Genomic DNA, 19323 nt, shown 5'->3' with positions numbered 1-19323 from the left:
GGTTTTGTTTCCACCATCAGACAAATACCTTTATCTTGGCACTGTTTACAATGTACAGTGCAACATTTTGTGCTGCCCATCTTCCTCTTCAGATCAGGAGCTCTGGAGAGCAGAGGGGGTGGAGCAGCAGGGGAAATACAGACAGTGGCCAGCGGATGTCCAGGTTCTAACTGGGCTTGACCTTCAGAGCCCTGGGTGTGGCCTTGACCAACCGTTTTCCAAGTCACAGTCATCCCTTCCCACCCCCCACACTATGACTTTTTCTGGGGATTAGGCAAGGCATGTGAAGTTATTTCCCAGAAAGTGCTCTTGGAACACAGAAACTCTAACTGAACTTCTCTAAATGGCAGCATGCCCTTGAATAACCAAATCTGTAGATACTGCCCAGCTCTGAAGGACCCTGCTGTGAGTGATAAGGAAGGGGAAGGCCAGGTATCTGGGCTTCCTGCTGTCTTCTCTCTGTGTACACAAGATGCCTTCACTGGCTGCAGGAAAATCCTGTCTCGCTTTCTACTCTAGTGACAAGGGAGCCTCACCTTCAGTTTTTTCTAAGCAGGAAGCAGAAGATCCACCTTACCCAAACATACCTGTAGACACAAAGAAAGCAACAAGGCTATCTCTATTGCACAGGTCTCAGCTCAGTCAGAAAGCAGAGCGATGGACCTGGGAAAGTGAGGCAGGAGTAGCTCTCACTTACGGCTCCATGGGTACAGACCTGAGAGCACTTGCTGAAGCTGCTGGAGAAGGAATTCCTGAACGAAATCAGGAATCATTTAAGCAATCTCTTAGTTTCCTTAAAAACTCACTGAGAACAACACGGACCCACAGCATTTCCCCAAACTGTTACCTTCTCTTGCACTAGTAGCCCCCACTTCTGGTGGAGCCAGAACAATTAACTGTGGACTGGCCTAAACTGCTCCAGCACTTTCTCCAACCTGCTAATTAAATTTATTCTCATTACCATAATAAAAATTCTGAGAAACCTTGGTCTTCTAGGCAAGTTATGCAGAGGGAGGGAATTAAATCCATTGAGCCCTAATATACTGCCCCACTTAATAAACAAACAATGTTAAGAACATGCATTTAAAAAAAAATCTAAATGGTTTCATAATGTAGATACTGCAAGTCTTCCCGTGATGCTAAATGAAGGCCTCTGACAAGAGTTTAATGAGCTGTTATCCAATAAATTCCAGGCCTAGGGATGTTAGCTTCTCCACATAGTACAGAGGTTGCTCAGAAAGCAGTGGGTATCGTGATCCATACTAAATGGAATTGCCCTACACTTTATTTTTATAGTCCATAATCCAAGTTACTCTATTAACAGGCAGAAAAATCCCAACTAGCTTCAAAACTCCCTCATGTTTTCATTACCTCAAATGGCGACCTTTTTCCACTACTTTATCTTTGCTTCAAGTACCAGGAGCTGAAAGATACAATCAATTTAATATCTCTCTCTAGCCATTTACATTACTTCTTTGTTTCAGCAGATCCGCAGCCACAAATCCTTCCTTTGCCCATTCATGCCTGCATACTTAACACAGATTTAATATTTCTCCAGGCCAAAGATCATATGCTGAGTTTTTCTTCAACTGGAGGACAGAAGGACAAGGAGAGAAGGAGGAGGATAGCTAGAATTCCTTTGTTTTTGCAGATAGCTCCAGAGAACAATTGTCAATAAGTTATTAAAAAAAAAAAAAAGGTTCAAATCTACACTCTCACATTTCATAGTCAAACACTGTCAGATACTTTGCTGACTCTGTATCATCCGACTTGCTCAGTGGCTCTGGGGGTAAGAACAGAGTCTAACCCAGACATGGACCACAAGTCCACACTTCACCGAAATCACACAAAAAACCAAACGTCAGCCACACAGAAACTAATTCAAGTCCTTTGAGGACAAGAACCACACCTTCTGCTTCATACCTCCTCCTCTGCACCTGGGAGATGTTCCTGACTCTACTTAGAATCCTACCTCAAAGACAAACGAGGATCCAGGAGTACTGACTACCAGTTCCCATCACGTCTGGCTGCCTGTAAAAGCAGCCCTGTGTGCCCCAATCCTGAACATCTGGAAAGTGCTAAGCCGATACAGGGGTCTGCAATAGGTAAGGAGTGTGAAGTAGAAACAACCAGCTTCCCACTGCCACAACCCCTGCCTTATCCAGAGAGAAAAGTCATCACCTTCTAGGATGGAGTTTGCAGAGCCTTTTCCCCATAGAATTAAAGCTGTAGATCAAAGTCAGACATAAATAATATCTAAACTAAACAGGGCCTCAAGGAGGGAGGCTGACCTAAACCACCATCAAGACCTCTGCTTTTTGGTACTGGCACAAAAACAGACATGAAGACCAGTGGAACAGAATAGAGGACCCAGATAAGAGGCCACACAACTATAACCAACTTGTCTTTGACAAAGGCACTAAAAATATACGATGGAGAAAAGACAGCCTCTTCAACAAAAACTGCTGGGAAAACTGGTTAGCAGTCTGCAAAAAACTAAAACTAGATCCATGTTTATCACCCTATACCAATATTAACTCAAAATGGATCAAGGATTTTAATATCAGACCCCAAACTCTAAAGTTAGTACAGGAAAGAGTAGGAAATAATTTGGAACTAATAGGTATAGGCAAAGACTTTCTCAATGGAACCCCAGCAGCTCAGCAACTAAGAGACATCATAGATAAATGGGACTTCATAAAACTAAAAAGCTTCTGCTCAACAAAAGAAATGGTCTAAACTGAAGAGAACACCCACAGAGTGGGAAAAAATATTTGCTAGCTACACATCAGACAAAGGACTGATAACCAGAATATATAACTTAAAAAACTAAGTTCTCCCAAAATTAATGAACCAATAAAGAAATGGGCAAGTGAACTAAACAGAACTTTCTCAAAAGAAGAAATTCAAATGGCCAAAAAACACATGAAAAAATGCTCACCATCTCTAGCAATAAAGGAAATGCAAATTAAAACCACACTAAGATTCCACCTCACCCCTGTTAGAATAGCCATCATTAGCAACACCACCAACAACAGGTGTTGGTGAGGATGCGGGGGAAAAAGGAACCCTCTTACACTGTTGGTGGGAATGTAAACTAGTACAACCACTCTGGAAAAAAATTTGGAGGCTACTTAAAAAGCTAAACATTGATCTACCATATGATCCAGCAATATCACTCTTGGGGATATACCCAAAAGACTGTGACACAGGTTACTCCAGAGGCACCTGCACACCCATGTTTATTGAGGCACTATTCACAATAGCCAAGTTATGGAAACAGCCAAGATGCCCCACTACTGATGAATGGATTAAGAAAATGTGGTATTTATACACAATGGAATTTTATGCAGCCATGAAGAATGAAATGTTATCATTCGCAAGTAAATGGATGGAACTGGAGAACATCATTCTGAGTGAGGTTAGCCTGGCCCAAAAGACCAAAAATGGTATGTTCTCCCTCATTATGTGGACATTAGATCAAGGGCAAACACAACAAGGGGACTGGACTTTGATCACATGATAAAGCGAGAGCACACTTGGGAAGTATAAGGATAGGTAAGACACCCAAAAAACTAGATAGCATTTGTTGCCCTCAATGCAGAGAAACTAAAGCAGAAACTTTAAAGTGACAGAGGCCAATAGGAGAAGGGAACCAGGAACTAGAGAAAAGTTTAGTTCGAGAAGAATTATTTAGAAGGTAACACACATGCACAGGAAAGAAATGCAAGTCAACTCCCTGTATAGCTAGCTATCCTTATCTTAACTAGCAAAAACCCTTGGTCCTTCCTATTATTGTTTATACTCTCTCTTCAACAAAATTAGAGATAAGGGCAAAATAGTTTCTTCCTGGTAGCAAGGGGGTAGGGTGGGAGAAGGAGGGGGTGGGGGGATAAGGGAGGAGGCGGGGGTACAGGGGGAGAAATGACCCAAACATTGTATGCACATATGAATAAAAGAAAAAATTAATTAATTAAAATAAAAATTTTTTTAAAGACCTCTGCTTTTATGAAATAAAATACCCCACATTCCAAAATACCTTGCAAAGTTTTGGACCACAACCCATTCAGGAGTTGAAGGCCATGTACACAATGCTAGGCAAACAGTACTGAGGGAGTGCAGGCATTCCTAAGTAAAGTTCTCAACTGTGCCTGAGGCAAATGTCTGGTACACACAAACCTCTAAACACCAAAATTGACCCCTCCTCTGAGCTCTTAGCACTTATGGCCTCTACTTCATTTTCAGCAATCTTGTAGAGGACCTCATCGCACAGCATAAGTTGTCACCCTCTTTTTTTTTTTTAACATCATGTGTTTTTACCATACCATCAAACAAAATTATGTTTATGTCAGCTCATATCATCCAGCATGGAACTTGCAAAGAACAAAGAAAGAAAGCTGGTCATAGAAAAGGATGGAAACTTTCACCAGTTAATAGGCATGAAAACCTGCAAAGGTACATTAAAACCAAACTTAAGACCTTACTTAAGTCAAACCTCTTCACCATTCTCTCTTCCACAAGAATGGCAGGTCCATAAAACATTCTCTTCTACTTCCTTAATGACACTGGATAGATATTAACAGGAATAGTAGGGAGGAGCACAAAACTCCAAATAACTTACAACTTAGCATAAGTTAAGAAACCTGAGCTATATACATCCACTTACACACATTCACTCAAACTCTCTTATACACATTCACTCCTAAACTCAAATGTTGTTTAGTTGGTTTATTTATCCCAGCTAGAACCAGGGACCACTTTGGTTATTTGAAAGTATTTTACAAATTCCTTTTTCAAGTACCTATCAGAGCCAGTAGAGGAATGAGATAAGATTTCTGTCTAGAATACAAAGTTTAGTCAGGTCTTATTCTGGAACTCATACTGCTTAGAGAGGGGGAACCTCCTTAGTCTCTGTGTCCCCCACTCTGTTCCTAGCTATTCTTTCTCTCTTCTTCCTCCTCCATCTCATGCCAAGCCCACCAGTCCTCATGAGAACCAAACCATTCAGAAGCTATGTACACTCAAGCCTAAAGGAAAGTGGATTTTTACACAGTATCTCCTCCACTGGCCAGCCAACTGAGTATGAGCAAAAATTATGAAGAAGGCACCAGTCCTAACCACCACCTTATCAACTGTTTGTGGAGAAAGATGAGTAAGGAGTAAACAAGGTCTTCTCAAACTACTGATAAGAGTATGGAGAAATGATCTTCAATGACCAAGTAACATTCTCAATGACCTACTCCAGCACAAGGGCAATTTGGAGGCAAGAGTCCTTGGTGGTCTGGGAGGCTTTGTGGAAAGCAAGTGGATGGTGGTTAAGGAGGGACCTTGACAAGCATGACTTCAGTCATTACTGTTTGTCCTGCTGAAATCCGCCATGCATGCACACCAAACTCAGACGCCTATGACCCAAGCACACAGCAAAATTAACTAAAAACTCACAAACTGCTAAGAAAGTATTTTATTTTTGCTCTGATCATTTCAACAGTGTTGCACAGTCTGCAGCACCTCAGTAATAACATGGAAGACATCGGTGTCAGCTACAGCAGGAAGTAACTCTTGCCCAGCTATCAAGTTGCTCAGATTCTGGATGAAAAGCTGACTTTAGTCGAAAAGAATGATTTAAATGAATTTACTTTCATTCCAAAACATTGAGTTACATTGGTGCTTCTCATAGTATTTATGAATTCACTTTGGTAACAGCAAAAGACCAAAAAAGTCACTTCAAAAATACAAGACTTAACATAAATCCTACCTGAATGCTCCACTGTCAACTCTTTCTCTAACTACCTTCATTTCTTTCTCTCCCATCACTGAGATGCTTAACTACACGCCTAGCCTACAACTGCTACCTCTTGGAAACTCACTGGAACTTGTGAGTTGTAGCCACCTCCTGGGAATCCACAGCCATCCTTCTAGAACCAATCTTGGAGCCAGTTCCTTAAAGTAGGGCCCATTTGAAAGAGATGGACTGCTTCACACCACTGCACAACTAGAATACCTGTATTCAATCTTAGCAGTGTTTACCAAACACCAGGGCCAGCAGATCCATCCTAAGTCCCCACCAACCTCCTCTTCAACATGGAATCTCAGAGTTGAAAGGAAATTCACGGCTCACTTAGTTCAAAAGACAGGGAAACCAAGGAGTGGGTTAGGAGGCTAAGTGGCTGGCTTTGGGCCACTAATCTCAGCTGCAGTTGAGGTGGTCTGATCTATGTTTCTGCAATAAACAATGGTGCTTATGTGAACACAATTTTCATGCAAATTCCATCTGATGTGAGGCTGGGTTGACCTTGCCCTTCTTGCTATTTGATTATTCAGGCCACCTGCCTCTTCTGTCTGGCTTCCTATTAGGAAGGCACTTGGAACAGGTTGGCATTTATTTGAATACACTGATGGAAGCTGAGACTGGAGTTACAGGACGCTGAAGAGCTGACACATGAAAGTCTAGGCTTTATACTTTTAGAAATGCACTGCTTATCCTGAGCTTGTGAACAAAATCTGAACTGGTGTACTCTAAAGTACTCACAGACCATTCACCTTTTCTTTATTAGCTGAAGTGGGGTCTGAACACCATCGTGATTACCATTTCTTTCTAAGGACTACTTGCTCCTTTCCCACTCATCCTCCACAGCCCTTTTCATCTATAATCTGAAGGTTTCCAAGAATTAGGAATAACAATAGTGCCCAAGAAGATCTATGGTTATCCAAAGATCAAAAGAAATTTTTCAGTGGGACCAAAGCAAGTTGAACATCTAAAGTTCCCCCACTCTACAGTGTTCAATGAGCCTGCATCTGAGGTCTAAGTAGTGACCCTGCATCACACCAAGGCAGCTGGCACTGAAAGCTGTCATTACTGTAAGGCCACTGACAAACCTAAAATCAAATTAATCCCGCAAAATAAATTCCTCTTACAATGGCAGACTGATGGGTGGGCTTTCTATCTATATAAACTGCTTTTTAATCAAGATAAACTGCTTCATTTGCACACATCCAGAGGTTCATCCCTCTCCTAAGCACCCATCTCAGGTATCCAATGACTCTTCTAAGGAGGGTTTTTTCTCAGCAAACAAATGTTTGTTGAGCCAAGAAACATTCTCCTGAGAAAATGATACATTCTCAGAATTCCACTCATAAGCAGGAATGACCATCAAGCCTGGAACCCCATAATAGTCACAAAAGGATAGCCAGGGAAGAGGAAGAAGTTGAGAAAAAAGGGTAGGAAATCCATCACACCACCTGACCATATCCCCCTGGATAACGCTTTAAGTTATAAAGAGGTGATACTTGGTATACCCTTTTGCACCAAAGCCTCTCTGTCTTTCCCTGTAAGTGAAAGAAAGCATTTGGTGCATTTTCTGTGACTTTGCTCAAAATGCTCTCTAAAGCTTCTAAAAGGAATATTGATGCATTACAAACTAATCCAATCATTTCAAATTCACAGAGCAACAGAACAAAAATAATCTCTACATCCTATCTCAAGAATAACCTAAAAACCTAATAATATCATTTACTGAGCAAAGCATAAGGAGCACTCAGAGATCAATGAAGCAAACAGAAATGTACAAGGGGCACTATTTGGGGAGTGTTGGGGGGGTGGACCAGCAGGAGGGAGAGGGCAAAAGAAGAGAGAGATGAATATAACTGAAGTATGTTACATGAATGTGTGAAAATGGAAATAGGAAGTCACAAAGAAAAATTTATAAAAGGAAAAAAAAATAAAAAGTGGGGAAAAGGATAAGAAAGAGTAAAGGGGTGAATGTGATCGAAGTACATTATTTGCATGCATAGAAATATCACAATGAAATCCCTTTGTACGATTAATATATGCTAATAAAAAAGAAAAAACAGAAACATCATACTAAGTCACCACCCCAGAAACAAAGCTAATCTTTTCTGGACCTATGGATCTGACTAGTTTCCATTTGTCTCCATGTTACAAATGGAGGGTGTGTGGAGAAAAAAAACAACTAATTCAAACACTAGAGCTGCCCAGGAAGTATTTCTAACATCAATCTTCACCTTTCCTTTTTTGTACTATAGGTTCTTTGACTCCCCAATCTTCTTTCATTTTTTTTCCCTCCCCTTTTCACTACTAAGCTCAACTCCCTGAGCTCAGCATCTGTTAAAACCACCCAAGCACTTTGCATCTACCAGGAAATCCAGAATGGCAGCCTAAGTTCACAGAACTTAGACGTATGTGTGTTGCAGCTAGCCTGTCCTCCTCAGTGACCCTTGTGTGCACAGGCAGGTCAGCACCTAAACCAGCCAGCCTTGATGTCATTGTGGGCTTCAATGACACTGGAGCTTCTGCATGCAGTGCCTCCAAGTTCCACAGTCACAGACCTGCCTGCATGGGCTCTAGCAACTACAGTTATCACCTTTCCACAGTTTCAGTTATCCATGATCCATTATGGCCCAAAAATATTAAATGGAAAATTTCGTAAAGAAACAATTCCTATGCTTTAAGTTGCACACTTTGCTAGTAGTGTGATGAAATCTTGAGACATGCCATGTTCCCTGCCTGGCATGCAAATTATCCCCTTGTCCAGTGTATCCTCACCATATAAACTACCTGCCCATTAATCACTTAGCAGCCATCTTGGTTATATCAGCTCAACTGTTGTGGTATCACAGTACTTGTGTTCAAGTAAGCCTTACTTTACTTAGTAATGACCCACAAACTACAAGAGTAGTGATACTGGCAATTTTATACTGTTGTAATTATTCTACTTTGTTGTTACTTATTATTGTTAATCACTGACTGACTAATCTACAAACTGAACTTTATCATATGTATGTATGTATGCATATGAAAAAAGATGGTATATGTAGGGTTCAGTACTATCTGTGGTTTTAGCACTCTGTTGGGGGCATGGGGTTTGGAATGCATCCCCTTCAGGTAAGGGGACTACTGTACAATCTTATTTATTTATCCAATCCCTTTGTTAAGGACTTGTGAAAACAAATTAGAGGCAGCTACATATCAGATCAGTATGCACAGCTTCTCTATCCAAGGCTATGAGTACCAAAGCAACCAAGAGTCCCCAAACACACTGTCTCTGCTCCCATCCCACATGGATTCCGTGAAAAATGGCAGGAAGAAGAAAGGACTGGGTGCTTGTTTGTGACCAAAGCAAAGAAACAAAAAGAGACTTCTGTTCAATAATGAGATGAAACAGAACCCTAGCTTCCGCAAGAGGGCCAGGCATTCCTGCATTTTCCCACCCACCTGATCCCTTGGAACGGAAGGAAGATCTATGGGAGGGCAGAGAGAGCCAGTGTTTGTTTCCTGCAATGGGGATGAGAGGAGAAAAAAAATGAAACAGAACAGGAAAGGAGACTGGGTGGGAGAAACAGTAGTACATATGCACATCCATGTGTGCACACAAACACACACACAAACACGCATACACACAGCTAGTATAAAAAACAATAAGAAAGTAGGTACAGGCTCCAGCTTAAAGTAGATGGCTGGCTACCTTCACTATGTGAGACCTGCAGTTATCACAAATAAAACTCTACCTCCTTGGTATCTTTACCAAAAACTGTGCCTACTCTGTAACCCCGTTAATGCTCTCCAGAAAAAAAAAAAAAAAAAAAAATTTAGCAGGCAGAATAAACTCACAGAGTTTGGTAACCAAATAAGTTTGCATCTAACTATAGAGTTGCTACTGGCATCCTGATACAGACTTACATACATTGCTGAATGTTTTTAAAGATATGGCTTATCTGGACAAACACCAGAATTTGAATAATTCAGATTAAATTAGCAAAACCCACTCCTACACTATGCCCTGCTATTTATGATAATTGAATTTTTGCAATTTGGAAAAAGCAATAGAGAAGACCACTTAAGATATGGCAGTAAACATACAGTCAGTTCAGCTTAATACTCAGAATTTTATAAAATCTCAGAATGCAGCTTAGTTAAAAAATGAAAAATTATTTAAAAGTTGCTACCATTTACCAAGAATCTGCTATGCACTGGACAGCCTCATAGGTGCTTTCCAGGTACTCTCCTAATTAACCCTGTTTCACTGATGGAAAGTGAGGCCTTCCACACACTACCTCTGAACCATAGGGGAACAATACAGTGTTCACAGACCCCACCTTTGACAGCCCGAGTGCCTGATTCATACCATATGCTAGAAGGAGGCATGTTTCCAAGTGATGGCTTTCAGCTCCACCATTTGGCCAAGCTTAACTTTTGAACCATCCTATACACTGGAGTTGAGCAATACAATCCAGGACAAGATTAGCCCAGGCCCACACGGTCCACGTCATCCCCACTCTGGTTGAGAATGTCATACTGACATATACATAAGAGCAAGATAGAAACAAAACAAAGAGGCTTTTTAGGGGCAGAAAGAAACCAGAACTATCCTACAAGTAGACTTAACTGGTTAGAGCTGAAGGGAACTCCCAGTATTTCCTAAATAGCTGGAATTGCAAAAAAATCACTGGAAGAGAGACTGAAAGCTTTTTAGTCTCTAACATGAAATCCCTATTTTAAAAAAAAGAAAAAAAAAAACTAACGTCTGAAGTGGAACTAGGAGAGAAACACCTTAATTAGATGACAATTAGCCAAGAGCAAAGCCTTTCAGGGAAAAGAGACATTCTCTAGGAGATAGGAGGTCATTCTAAGAGGTACCCCCAAAGAAACTTGGACACAAACTGCTTCACCATCTCAGAACCAAGGGTCAGCAATCAGGGAGAACAGAATGTGATCTCCACGCCTGACTATAAAAGGCATAGCAATGAGGCCCGGGGGCATGTGACCCCCTTCTAAATAAAGATAACCCCCACACTGGGAGCAGCTGACCAGAGCAGGGGCGTTCCAGGGGAATGGAGACAAGTTCCTAAGACAACACAAAGCTGGAACCCACTTGCGAAACAGGCTGCCTTCCCTACTATGGTCCCCAGGCCTCTCTCAGGGCCCCACCAGAAAAATGCAAGTCCATATCATGATCTATTTTAGCAGTCCGGGTGAGCCTAAAGTCTTCAGGAGCCTATGGCAGACCACACAGCATTTAAAAGACATACTCCAGATCTTCACAAGTAGCTTATGTTTAAAACAAAATGTTAAAATAAAATACCACGTATCACATGACTAGACACTCACAGAGAAGAAACTGTTTTTCCAGGGCCCCTACCCCTACTCAAATCCAGGTGGTTTACAAATACATAAACAAGTTCTCCACCTTAACCTAACAGGCCTGACATACCAACTTATAAGAAAATGAGGGAAGGGTAACAATCCTACTCCCAGGCCAATGCTGCCCACGTAAGGGGTGTCTGATAAACCAGAACTCAAGAATGCGTAGCAGGAAAAAAATGTAGAGTTGCCTTTTTCACATTACACTTCCTGCCTTCATTTTATGCCCCTGATCCAACCAGTGAGATGAGTAGAACGTCTTCCTTTGTCAGGAAAAAGAGGCCCATTCTGCTCTTGCTCCAAGGCTCCAATCTGCTACTTTCCTGCTTTCTTATTTCTAAGGCAGTAGGAAATGCAACAAACTCCAGGACCACTGTTCCAGTCAATGCCCTTTTAATTGAAATAAAGCTGCCCAGCAAAGCTGGCTTCCAACGTGGCCAGTCTCGCACCTTCATGGATTTTCTGGCAAAGACCAGACCTTCCCACAGGCAATTAGGACAACCTGAGTACACCATAAGCTGATGGGCTAAAAAGTACTTGGAGACAAACTTTAGCAGTTAAGGTCTTAAGTTTTAGCCTTTTTAAATATAAATGTATGTATTTATTTAGGAAGTGGTGCCTATACTAAAATCAAATGCCAGAGAGCCTCTCTATCAAGCAAACATCAGGCACTACATAAGCAAGTTCACTGCGAAGTAAGAAAACCACAGGCACTCGGGAGGATTCACCTCTGCCCCTCCCAGCATGTGGCTTGCCTTCAGCAAAACTGCAGTACAAAGTAATGAATTCACAGCTTCGCCAGCCAAGCTTCAGTCTTTCAGACGATTTTAATACTTCTCTATCTTTGGCCTTGAATCATTCTGGCAATGGCAGGAGAGAGAAGAATTCACATCCATGGTGGATCCTCTCTGACCACTAAGAGCTAGAGATGTTTTGGGTGGCAGTGTTCCTCGGTAGCAATGATGATAACAAGGACAAAAGAAATGTCAAAAAAGCATTTCATAATCCTAGCATCCTTGGACCTGAGGACTGCCACTGCACATTGCCCTCTGCTGAGGGGGAGAAATGGATCTTCCTGACAATAAATCCTTCACAGAGTAGGCACCATGCTTGCCTCTGGGGTGACAGTCATACCTTGTAGGAGACACCCAGAATTCACACAGTTTTGCAAAAGATGTCCCATCAGGTGCTGGGAGACAAGCCTACCAGAGGCTGCAAAGCCCAAAGGTCCTCTGGTGGAAAAAGGCAAGACTAGAGCTGGGCCAGGTGAGTGGGGGGTGGCTGGTTAGTGTAGAAGAGGACCACCGGGCATCAAGCCCCTGCCGGTAGGAAGGAGGCTGCAGAACATGGTACATGGTGTGGTGTCATGGAGTAGGTCAAGGACAACCAAGGAGCTTCATGGTATGTAAACGCTAATTCTTTAGGGACCTGCTACAGGATTGCATAGAGAGGAGTATTTCCATGCAGTATGTGCTGAGATGTTCACTGGTGCCAAGTAGAGATGCCGGGCACAAATCAAGGAGGTTTCAGAGGAACTGTGTCACAACAAAGGCAAAGGATGGAGTGAAGGAAGGCAGACCGAAGCAAAATTTTGGATAGGGAGGGCTTGGTGTCCAATTAGAAAAGTAAGCATCCAAAGAACAGGATGTTTCTGACATGAGAGCTAAGGGGACGAGAGTGTGCACCACTCTCCAAAGGGAATACAAGACAAACAACAGGCCAGAAGTGAGGAGCAAGGAAGACCATCAGATAATCAACTGCTTAGAGTCACCTACATATGAATGGATGTAGTCTAGAGTTCAAAAAGAGGTCTGGGCTATAGATGGTATTTGGGAACTACATAAAGACACCAGGACATAGAAAGACCAGTGGATGCAATGGGAACAAGAAAAATGGGACTCTTGCCATGATATGATCTGAATGTGTATGCCCTCCTCAATCTAATATCTGACTGGATGGTGTGAGGAGGTGGGGTGTTTGGAAAATGATTAGGCTATAAGGGTGGAGCCCCGATGAATGTGATTAGTGCCCTTATAAGAGACCCTAGAGAGTTGCTTTGTCCTTTCCTTTACTGTGAAAACACAGCAAAAAGGCACTATGAGCCAGAAAGCAGGCCCTCTCCAGACATGGAAGCTGCAAGCATCATGATCTTGGATTTCCAACTTCCAAAACTGTGAGAAATAAATCCATTGCTTATAAGCTACCCAGTTCATGGTATTTTGTTACAACAGCCCAAAGGACTAAAACTGGAGACCACCAACTAGTAAAGACTAGACTGAGGAAAGGGGGCAACAAAGCACCAAATACAGGGTAGAAGGAGAACCCGAAAAGGAGGATGTTAGAAGACAAGGGAAGAGGAACTGACCACCCAAACACTAGAGCACCAACAATTACATTCTTACTGAAGAGAAAAGACCATATACAATTCTTCTCACTCTTTAGAAACAATGCAGGCCTGCATAAGATCTCTTCTCAAGTCATGAGCAGAAAGAAATAAAGAAGTGTGCAGACAACCCATACAGCAGTCACTTGCTCAGTGCACTGTCTACTATCATGCTGACCACCAATGCAGTCATGATCTAAGAGGTGATTAAAAAGTGTCAAGTAAAAGCTGCACGTCAGCACTACACAATCAAGTGCTTCTCCAAGACATCAACAACTTCACACGTGCCCTTGATGTGATGTTTCTTTCCAGATGTTCTACTTCTGCAGCCAACCAGCAGAACAACAACTGAGTGGGTTTCTTCCACACATACTCTTTTCAAATGGTCATCTAATGCTTCTGGTGAACTCAAACTGGCCATTCTAGCTGTACTCAATGCCCTTCCCCTGGCTCCCTGAATGATTACCAAGGGTTCTGGCTGGAGAGGGCAGGATATAACACAACTGAACAGACCAGCAGGCCAAAAGAGAACAAGGAGAAGAACTCCCAGCCTCAAAGGAAGCCTGTAAAACAGCACTCTCCAATAGACACAGAATGCAAGCCATCTGTAATTTCAAAAGTTCCAGTAGCCACATTCAAAAGTAAAAAGAAGCAAGTAAATTATCTTAATAGCACATTTTACTTAACCTAATAAATCCAGCATCTTATATTTCAACATGTACTCAGCATAAGAAATTACTTATGAGATCTTTTACAGGGTTTTTCCATTCTACTTCTTGTAAACCCAGTGTGCATTTTACACTTAAAGGAGATCTCATTTCACACAGGCCACAGTTCCAGTGCACAGGTAAGGCACATGAGGCTAGGTGGCTCCCACATCAGACAACACAAGACTTAGGGGAATCTATGCAAAAGGAAAGAATTCCAACTCAATTAAAAACTTCTAAGAAATTGTTTTCAGGACAAGGTAAAGGGAGGACAACTTCCCCAAATGCTTTTATCAATTTTAAGTAAGTACTCCATTGTGAAATCACAAAACATATCAGCAGGACTGGGACAGCTGGCCAAGAAAAAGGCTGCAAGGGCGTGGCCTTGTGGAGGCTGGCATCCAGTCAACAGACCCAGCATCAAGGCCCAATTTATAATCCTCATTACTTTTTCATGGTGCTTTTCCTCTTTCTCCTTTTCATCATCCAACAACCCTATGAGGAAGGAAGGATCGATTCCATTTTGCAGATAAAGAAACTAAGGATCAGGCAATTTAAATTACTTGCTCACTTCTGGTCACTGCTCTTAAACTTAGACCCAGAATTCAGGCCTCATCCCTACCCCAGGCTTCTTTCACAAGCAGCTGGTCAGAAACAGCCGGAAAGCCACACGACGAGATCAAAGAACCTACTGAATCACCAAACAGATGCCCATCTAATGATGCCTTAAATAGCACCTCCCTTTTGTACAGAGCTTATGAGTTTTCAAAACACTTTCATGCATGTATTTGATTTGATCATCATGAAAGAATAATGTAACTGCCCTAGGAACATGTCCAACTATAGTCCAGAGAAGCTGGCTCATCCAAGGTCACCTGGGACTCTTCGTCCCTGCATCCAGGATCTCTCTCCCATCCAACACTGGCTCACTCGATAGCACCTTTTCCTTTGAAGATGAAATTTTTTTAAATGTCAAGGCTACTTGAAAAATACATTTTGTTGTTTTACCAAACCACTGGTTAAGACAAGGATAGGGTACACTTTTAATTGATCATAAAAGTTGCTTTCTCCTCCTCTAGCAAACTAGTTCTTAAAGTAACCTGCTGGTGATAGCTTTTCGAGGTACTGCCTGCAGCCAGTGGGATCCTAGCCCCTACTAATCAAACATTCATACACACACACTGATCAAATATAGGGATATTAACGGGTCAAAGAGGCACTTCCCTTCCTGCTTCAGCCCTGGCTGACAAGGAACTAAAACGAGAGCTATCGGTGGAGTCTGGCCTTTTATTTCTTGATTTTACGCACTTCATAATTTAGACAAGCCTACGGATTTGGGATTTCTTCATGACTAAAGTACATGACTTCCTTGGGTCTTTAGCTGGGCCAACCATTAAATAATAGCTGTTTATAGCTATTACACTGAGGGAAACCCAGTAAAGGGAACTTTCCTGGCCACACTATCTAAACATCACTGAATGCAATAAAGCAAAGGCCTGAGCCATATTTTAGTTAATAACAACAATGGGGGCGGGGCAGGGGGAACCTTGGCTTTCTGATCACATTAGGGCAAGAGTTCAATTATTGTGAAGGAAAAATAAGCATACTACAGACAAATAAACAATAAGCTTCAAAATACCACCCCAAGACCCCAAGATTATTGAATATTTTCAAAGTTCCTTCATTAAAGGATTGTGTAAGATTTTCACAACTGCTCTGTAAACAGGTGTATAAAGAAAGAAAGGGGGGGCGGGGGGGCGGAGAGAAGGAAACGGAAGCCCAAAGGTTTTAAAATACACCATCCTACACAGCTACCTGTAGTACAGCCTGAACCATGGACTCCTGGAAATCAGTCCAGAGGTTTTCCTGCCTCAGCTGGGTGTTCCATCATAAGCCAGGACACTTAGGCCTCACAGGGTAGAAACTAAGAACCAAGGATCACTTTCACAAAGAGCACAAAGGAATGTGCTCCTTACTATTAATCATAGTCCAAGTACAGGACAAACTAAAGAAATCCTGCATACCAAAAAATATCCCTTCACAAGAATAAAAGAGGTGACATATAAGCAGCCCCCATCTGCCTAGGCTCGGTGACTTCCAAGCACATCAGGTTTCCTTTCTCATCAGAATTCAAAATTAAAGGTTGAGCTTCTTGCCCAGAAGTGCAGTCAAATGTGATCTGACCAGTCTTGACAGCAACCATGATGGCCTCCAACCATGCCACAGTCCTGCATTCCAAGAGCTCTTGAATGCAAAAGAAAGTCAACCAAGAACCCTGCTACGAACACCTCTGCAAAGCAGGTATGTGATGGGGCCTTACTAGACCTCAGAGGAGGGTGAGGGAGGAGGAGGAAGACAAAAATGGGAGAAGCAGAAAGAAAGCAGTAGTCCATGGCATTCTTACTTTTCTGGCAGTGATTTGTGGTCCAACAGCGGTAGTTGTACTCGTTGTTGATGGTGGTCTTCTCACACAGCGGTTTCTCCTCCAAGGTCCCTGGACACAGGTCCCCACATTCTTTCGGGGGCTTGTTTCCCACAATGTAGTTATTGGACACGGCATCCAGGATCAAGGACCAGTCCACAGTGGAGAGATAACAGAGGTCAGCATTTTTCTCAATCCTGATGGCCCCCCGAGTAATGTTCCTCAGGTTGTAAAGCCCAATATCCTTGAGATTGGTCATCTCAAAGATGACCAGAGCGTAGTTGTAGAAGAGTTTCCAGCCACGGATGACCGTGAGGTTCGGGAAGAGGTCCCCAAGGCTCTCAAGACCCGCCACACGGAACAGCAGCAGATATTCAGTGATGACCGTGAGCTTAGGGAAGCGATAGCTGCGGTAGTCCTCAGCCTTGGAGATGAGCAGGATGTGCAGGTAGCCCTCGATCACCGTGCAGTTCTCCAGGCGCTTCAGCTGCTGATAGTCATTACGGATGTCAATGCCCGGCCCGCAGACTGAAGGGAGACAAGAGGGCAAAGGCAAAACATGTTTCAGTGAAAAGGAAACCATTCTTAAAACTATTTTCCAACCCATAATATGATCAGGTTATAGGAAACCTGTATTAAGGAAAAAAGGTTCAATTTGTCACTGCAGACTAATGAGGTGTGAGCTGCAAGGTGAATACCTAGGTATCTATCTGGTTACTGTCATTCATGAGGTCCCTACACTAGGTCAGACACTTTTCAACATGCTTGCCAACTGTGGGAGAGGCCAGCTGCATTTAACATGCAAACTTAGAGCCCAAGGTCACATGGGGTTACATGCAAAAGTCAAGGTTGCCAGTCTTCACAGTCTCTGTCTGTTCTATAGAGCATCAGCTCCCAAAGCCTTAACAAGAGCTGAGTGACCAAGACTTACTACTGCATCCAACCTGAGGGACACCAAGCAATAAAGTCTACATTGGACAACAGTCATTGTGACCTAAAAAGTAGGGGCTCAAAGAAGGATGCTCCCATGCTTCCTGCTACCATTTGACATGGCCTGGGTGACCCTGTATTCTCCTCAGTAGAGTACTAATGTAAATACAAGGGGTGGCTGAACAGAAAGGTAAAAAACATGATTTTATGAATACTAAAGACATACAATTTCAACTTTAGAAAAATGACTTATTAACCAAGAAAACATGCTTAAAACAAAGACAGTAAAAATCATTAGTGACCTTAATACTCAGATAAACAATGTTCATGCTAATTAGACCAGTTATCCTTTCTCTATAAACAATTTAAGAGAAATGAAATCAGACAATAAAATTTATATACTTCCTTCTCTTAACATGACCTTTTTACCAAGTCAATAAATGTCCTTTTACATCACCATTTTTTTAAAAAAGACAGGAATTCTAGAGTATGAGTATGTACTACAAGTCCTCTTTTCTTTAAAAAAAAAAAAAATCCCTTTGTTGAACATTTTAGGTTAGCTCCAATTTTTTACATTATAAATAATATTCCAATGAACTTTCTTGACTGATATCCAAGACTATTTTCCTAGGACAAATCCCTACAATTGGAATTGTTGAGCCAATGCACTTTCCCAATTTTAAAGGCTTTTGATAAAATGGCCTCAAGACTGGAAGTCTTTATTTTTAAAATTCTAGACACACACACCAAACACTCTCTTAGCTACCATACTTTCTCAATATTTAATAATCCCCAACCCCACTATTAAAGCTTCTCCAACACAGTGAAGTTCTCTGGTCTACATAATTCATTAATTTGTGAAGTACCCAATATATATGTGATGCCATGAGAGATACAAAGAAACAGGAGGTGGAGGGCACACAGCAAGCCCACTTCAGGCACAAATGGAACAGAACAGACAAGGTAGCATCAAAGATTCTCTGAATTTAAAACTACATATAACATTCCAGAGGCCAGAGACAAAGCCGAACAAGATATATTCAAGAGATGGCAAGTCAGGGATGCAGAGAGCAGAGGAAAGGAAATGAGTCTGGTAGAACCCAAGTCAAGGATTACATCTGGGGATGGGAAGTATCATCTCATAGGAATGAGGTCCAGAGTGGAAGAAAAGCCCAAGTGAAGACTTTTGGGAGATTCATCCAGTGGTCAATGTAGGACAGGATTGATAAAATAAGGAGAAAGGAGATGTCCCACTCAGCATTATAGCCAAGATGGTGGTAGGAAGGGAAGACAGAGGGATCCAAAGGCTAAGAATTGGTGAAGCTTGACAATCTAGAATACGCAACTCCATTTGGTCCAATTCCCTCATTTTACTGATGAGAAAATGAGGCTCCTAAGACAGAGAAGCCAGCACTCAGCACCCACCCAGGCATGCTAGAAGTTCCTAATGCATGATTTTGTTTCATGTCATGTGATGCTCCTAACTCATATCAGTAGAGGCAATACCATCACCACTTTAAAGATGAGGAAACAGATTTGGAGAAGTCAGCTCATTCATCCAAGTTCTCATTCACAAGATAATTGCCCCTTCACAGTAAAAAAAAACGGACACAAGGTTTGCAAACAGTCCCAGCTCTCAGCATCCTTATCTCCTGATTACCTCCACTCCCACTGAGTGTCTGTACCCATTGTGACACCAAATTAATCTCAGCAAAGCCTCCAA

At 42.1% G+C, this 19323-nt stretch overlaps 1 protein-coding gene across 1 annotated transcript in view; it reads right to left on the bottom strand.

Annotated features, from left to right (window-relative positions):
* The window catches only part of Igf1r (insulin like growth factor 1 receptor), a 290438-nt gene that overhangs the window by 223210 nt on the left and 47905 nt on the right, over positions 1–19323 (bottom strand). The window contains exon 2 of the mRNA XM_074062055.1: positions 16653–17198. Coding sequence (XP_073918156.1) covers positions 16653–17198 — 546 coding nt within the window. The remainder of the gene's footprint in view (positions 1–16652; positions 17199–19323) is intronic.

This window comes from Castor canadensis, chromosome 19 (assembly GCF_047511655.1).
Source record: "Castor canadensis chromosome 19, mCasCan1.hap1v2, whole genome shotgun sequence".
NCBI classification, from domain to species: domain Eukaryota; kingdom Metazoa; phylum Chordata; class Mammalia; order Rodentia; family Castoridae; genus Castor; species Castor canadensis.
The sequence above is the reverse complement of the archived record's forward strand: the minus strand, read 5'-3'. Positions and strand labels throughout refer to the sequence as shown.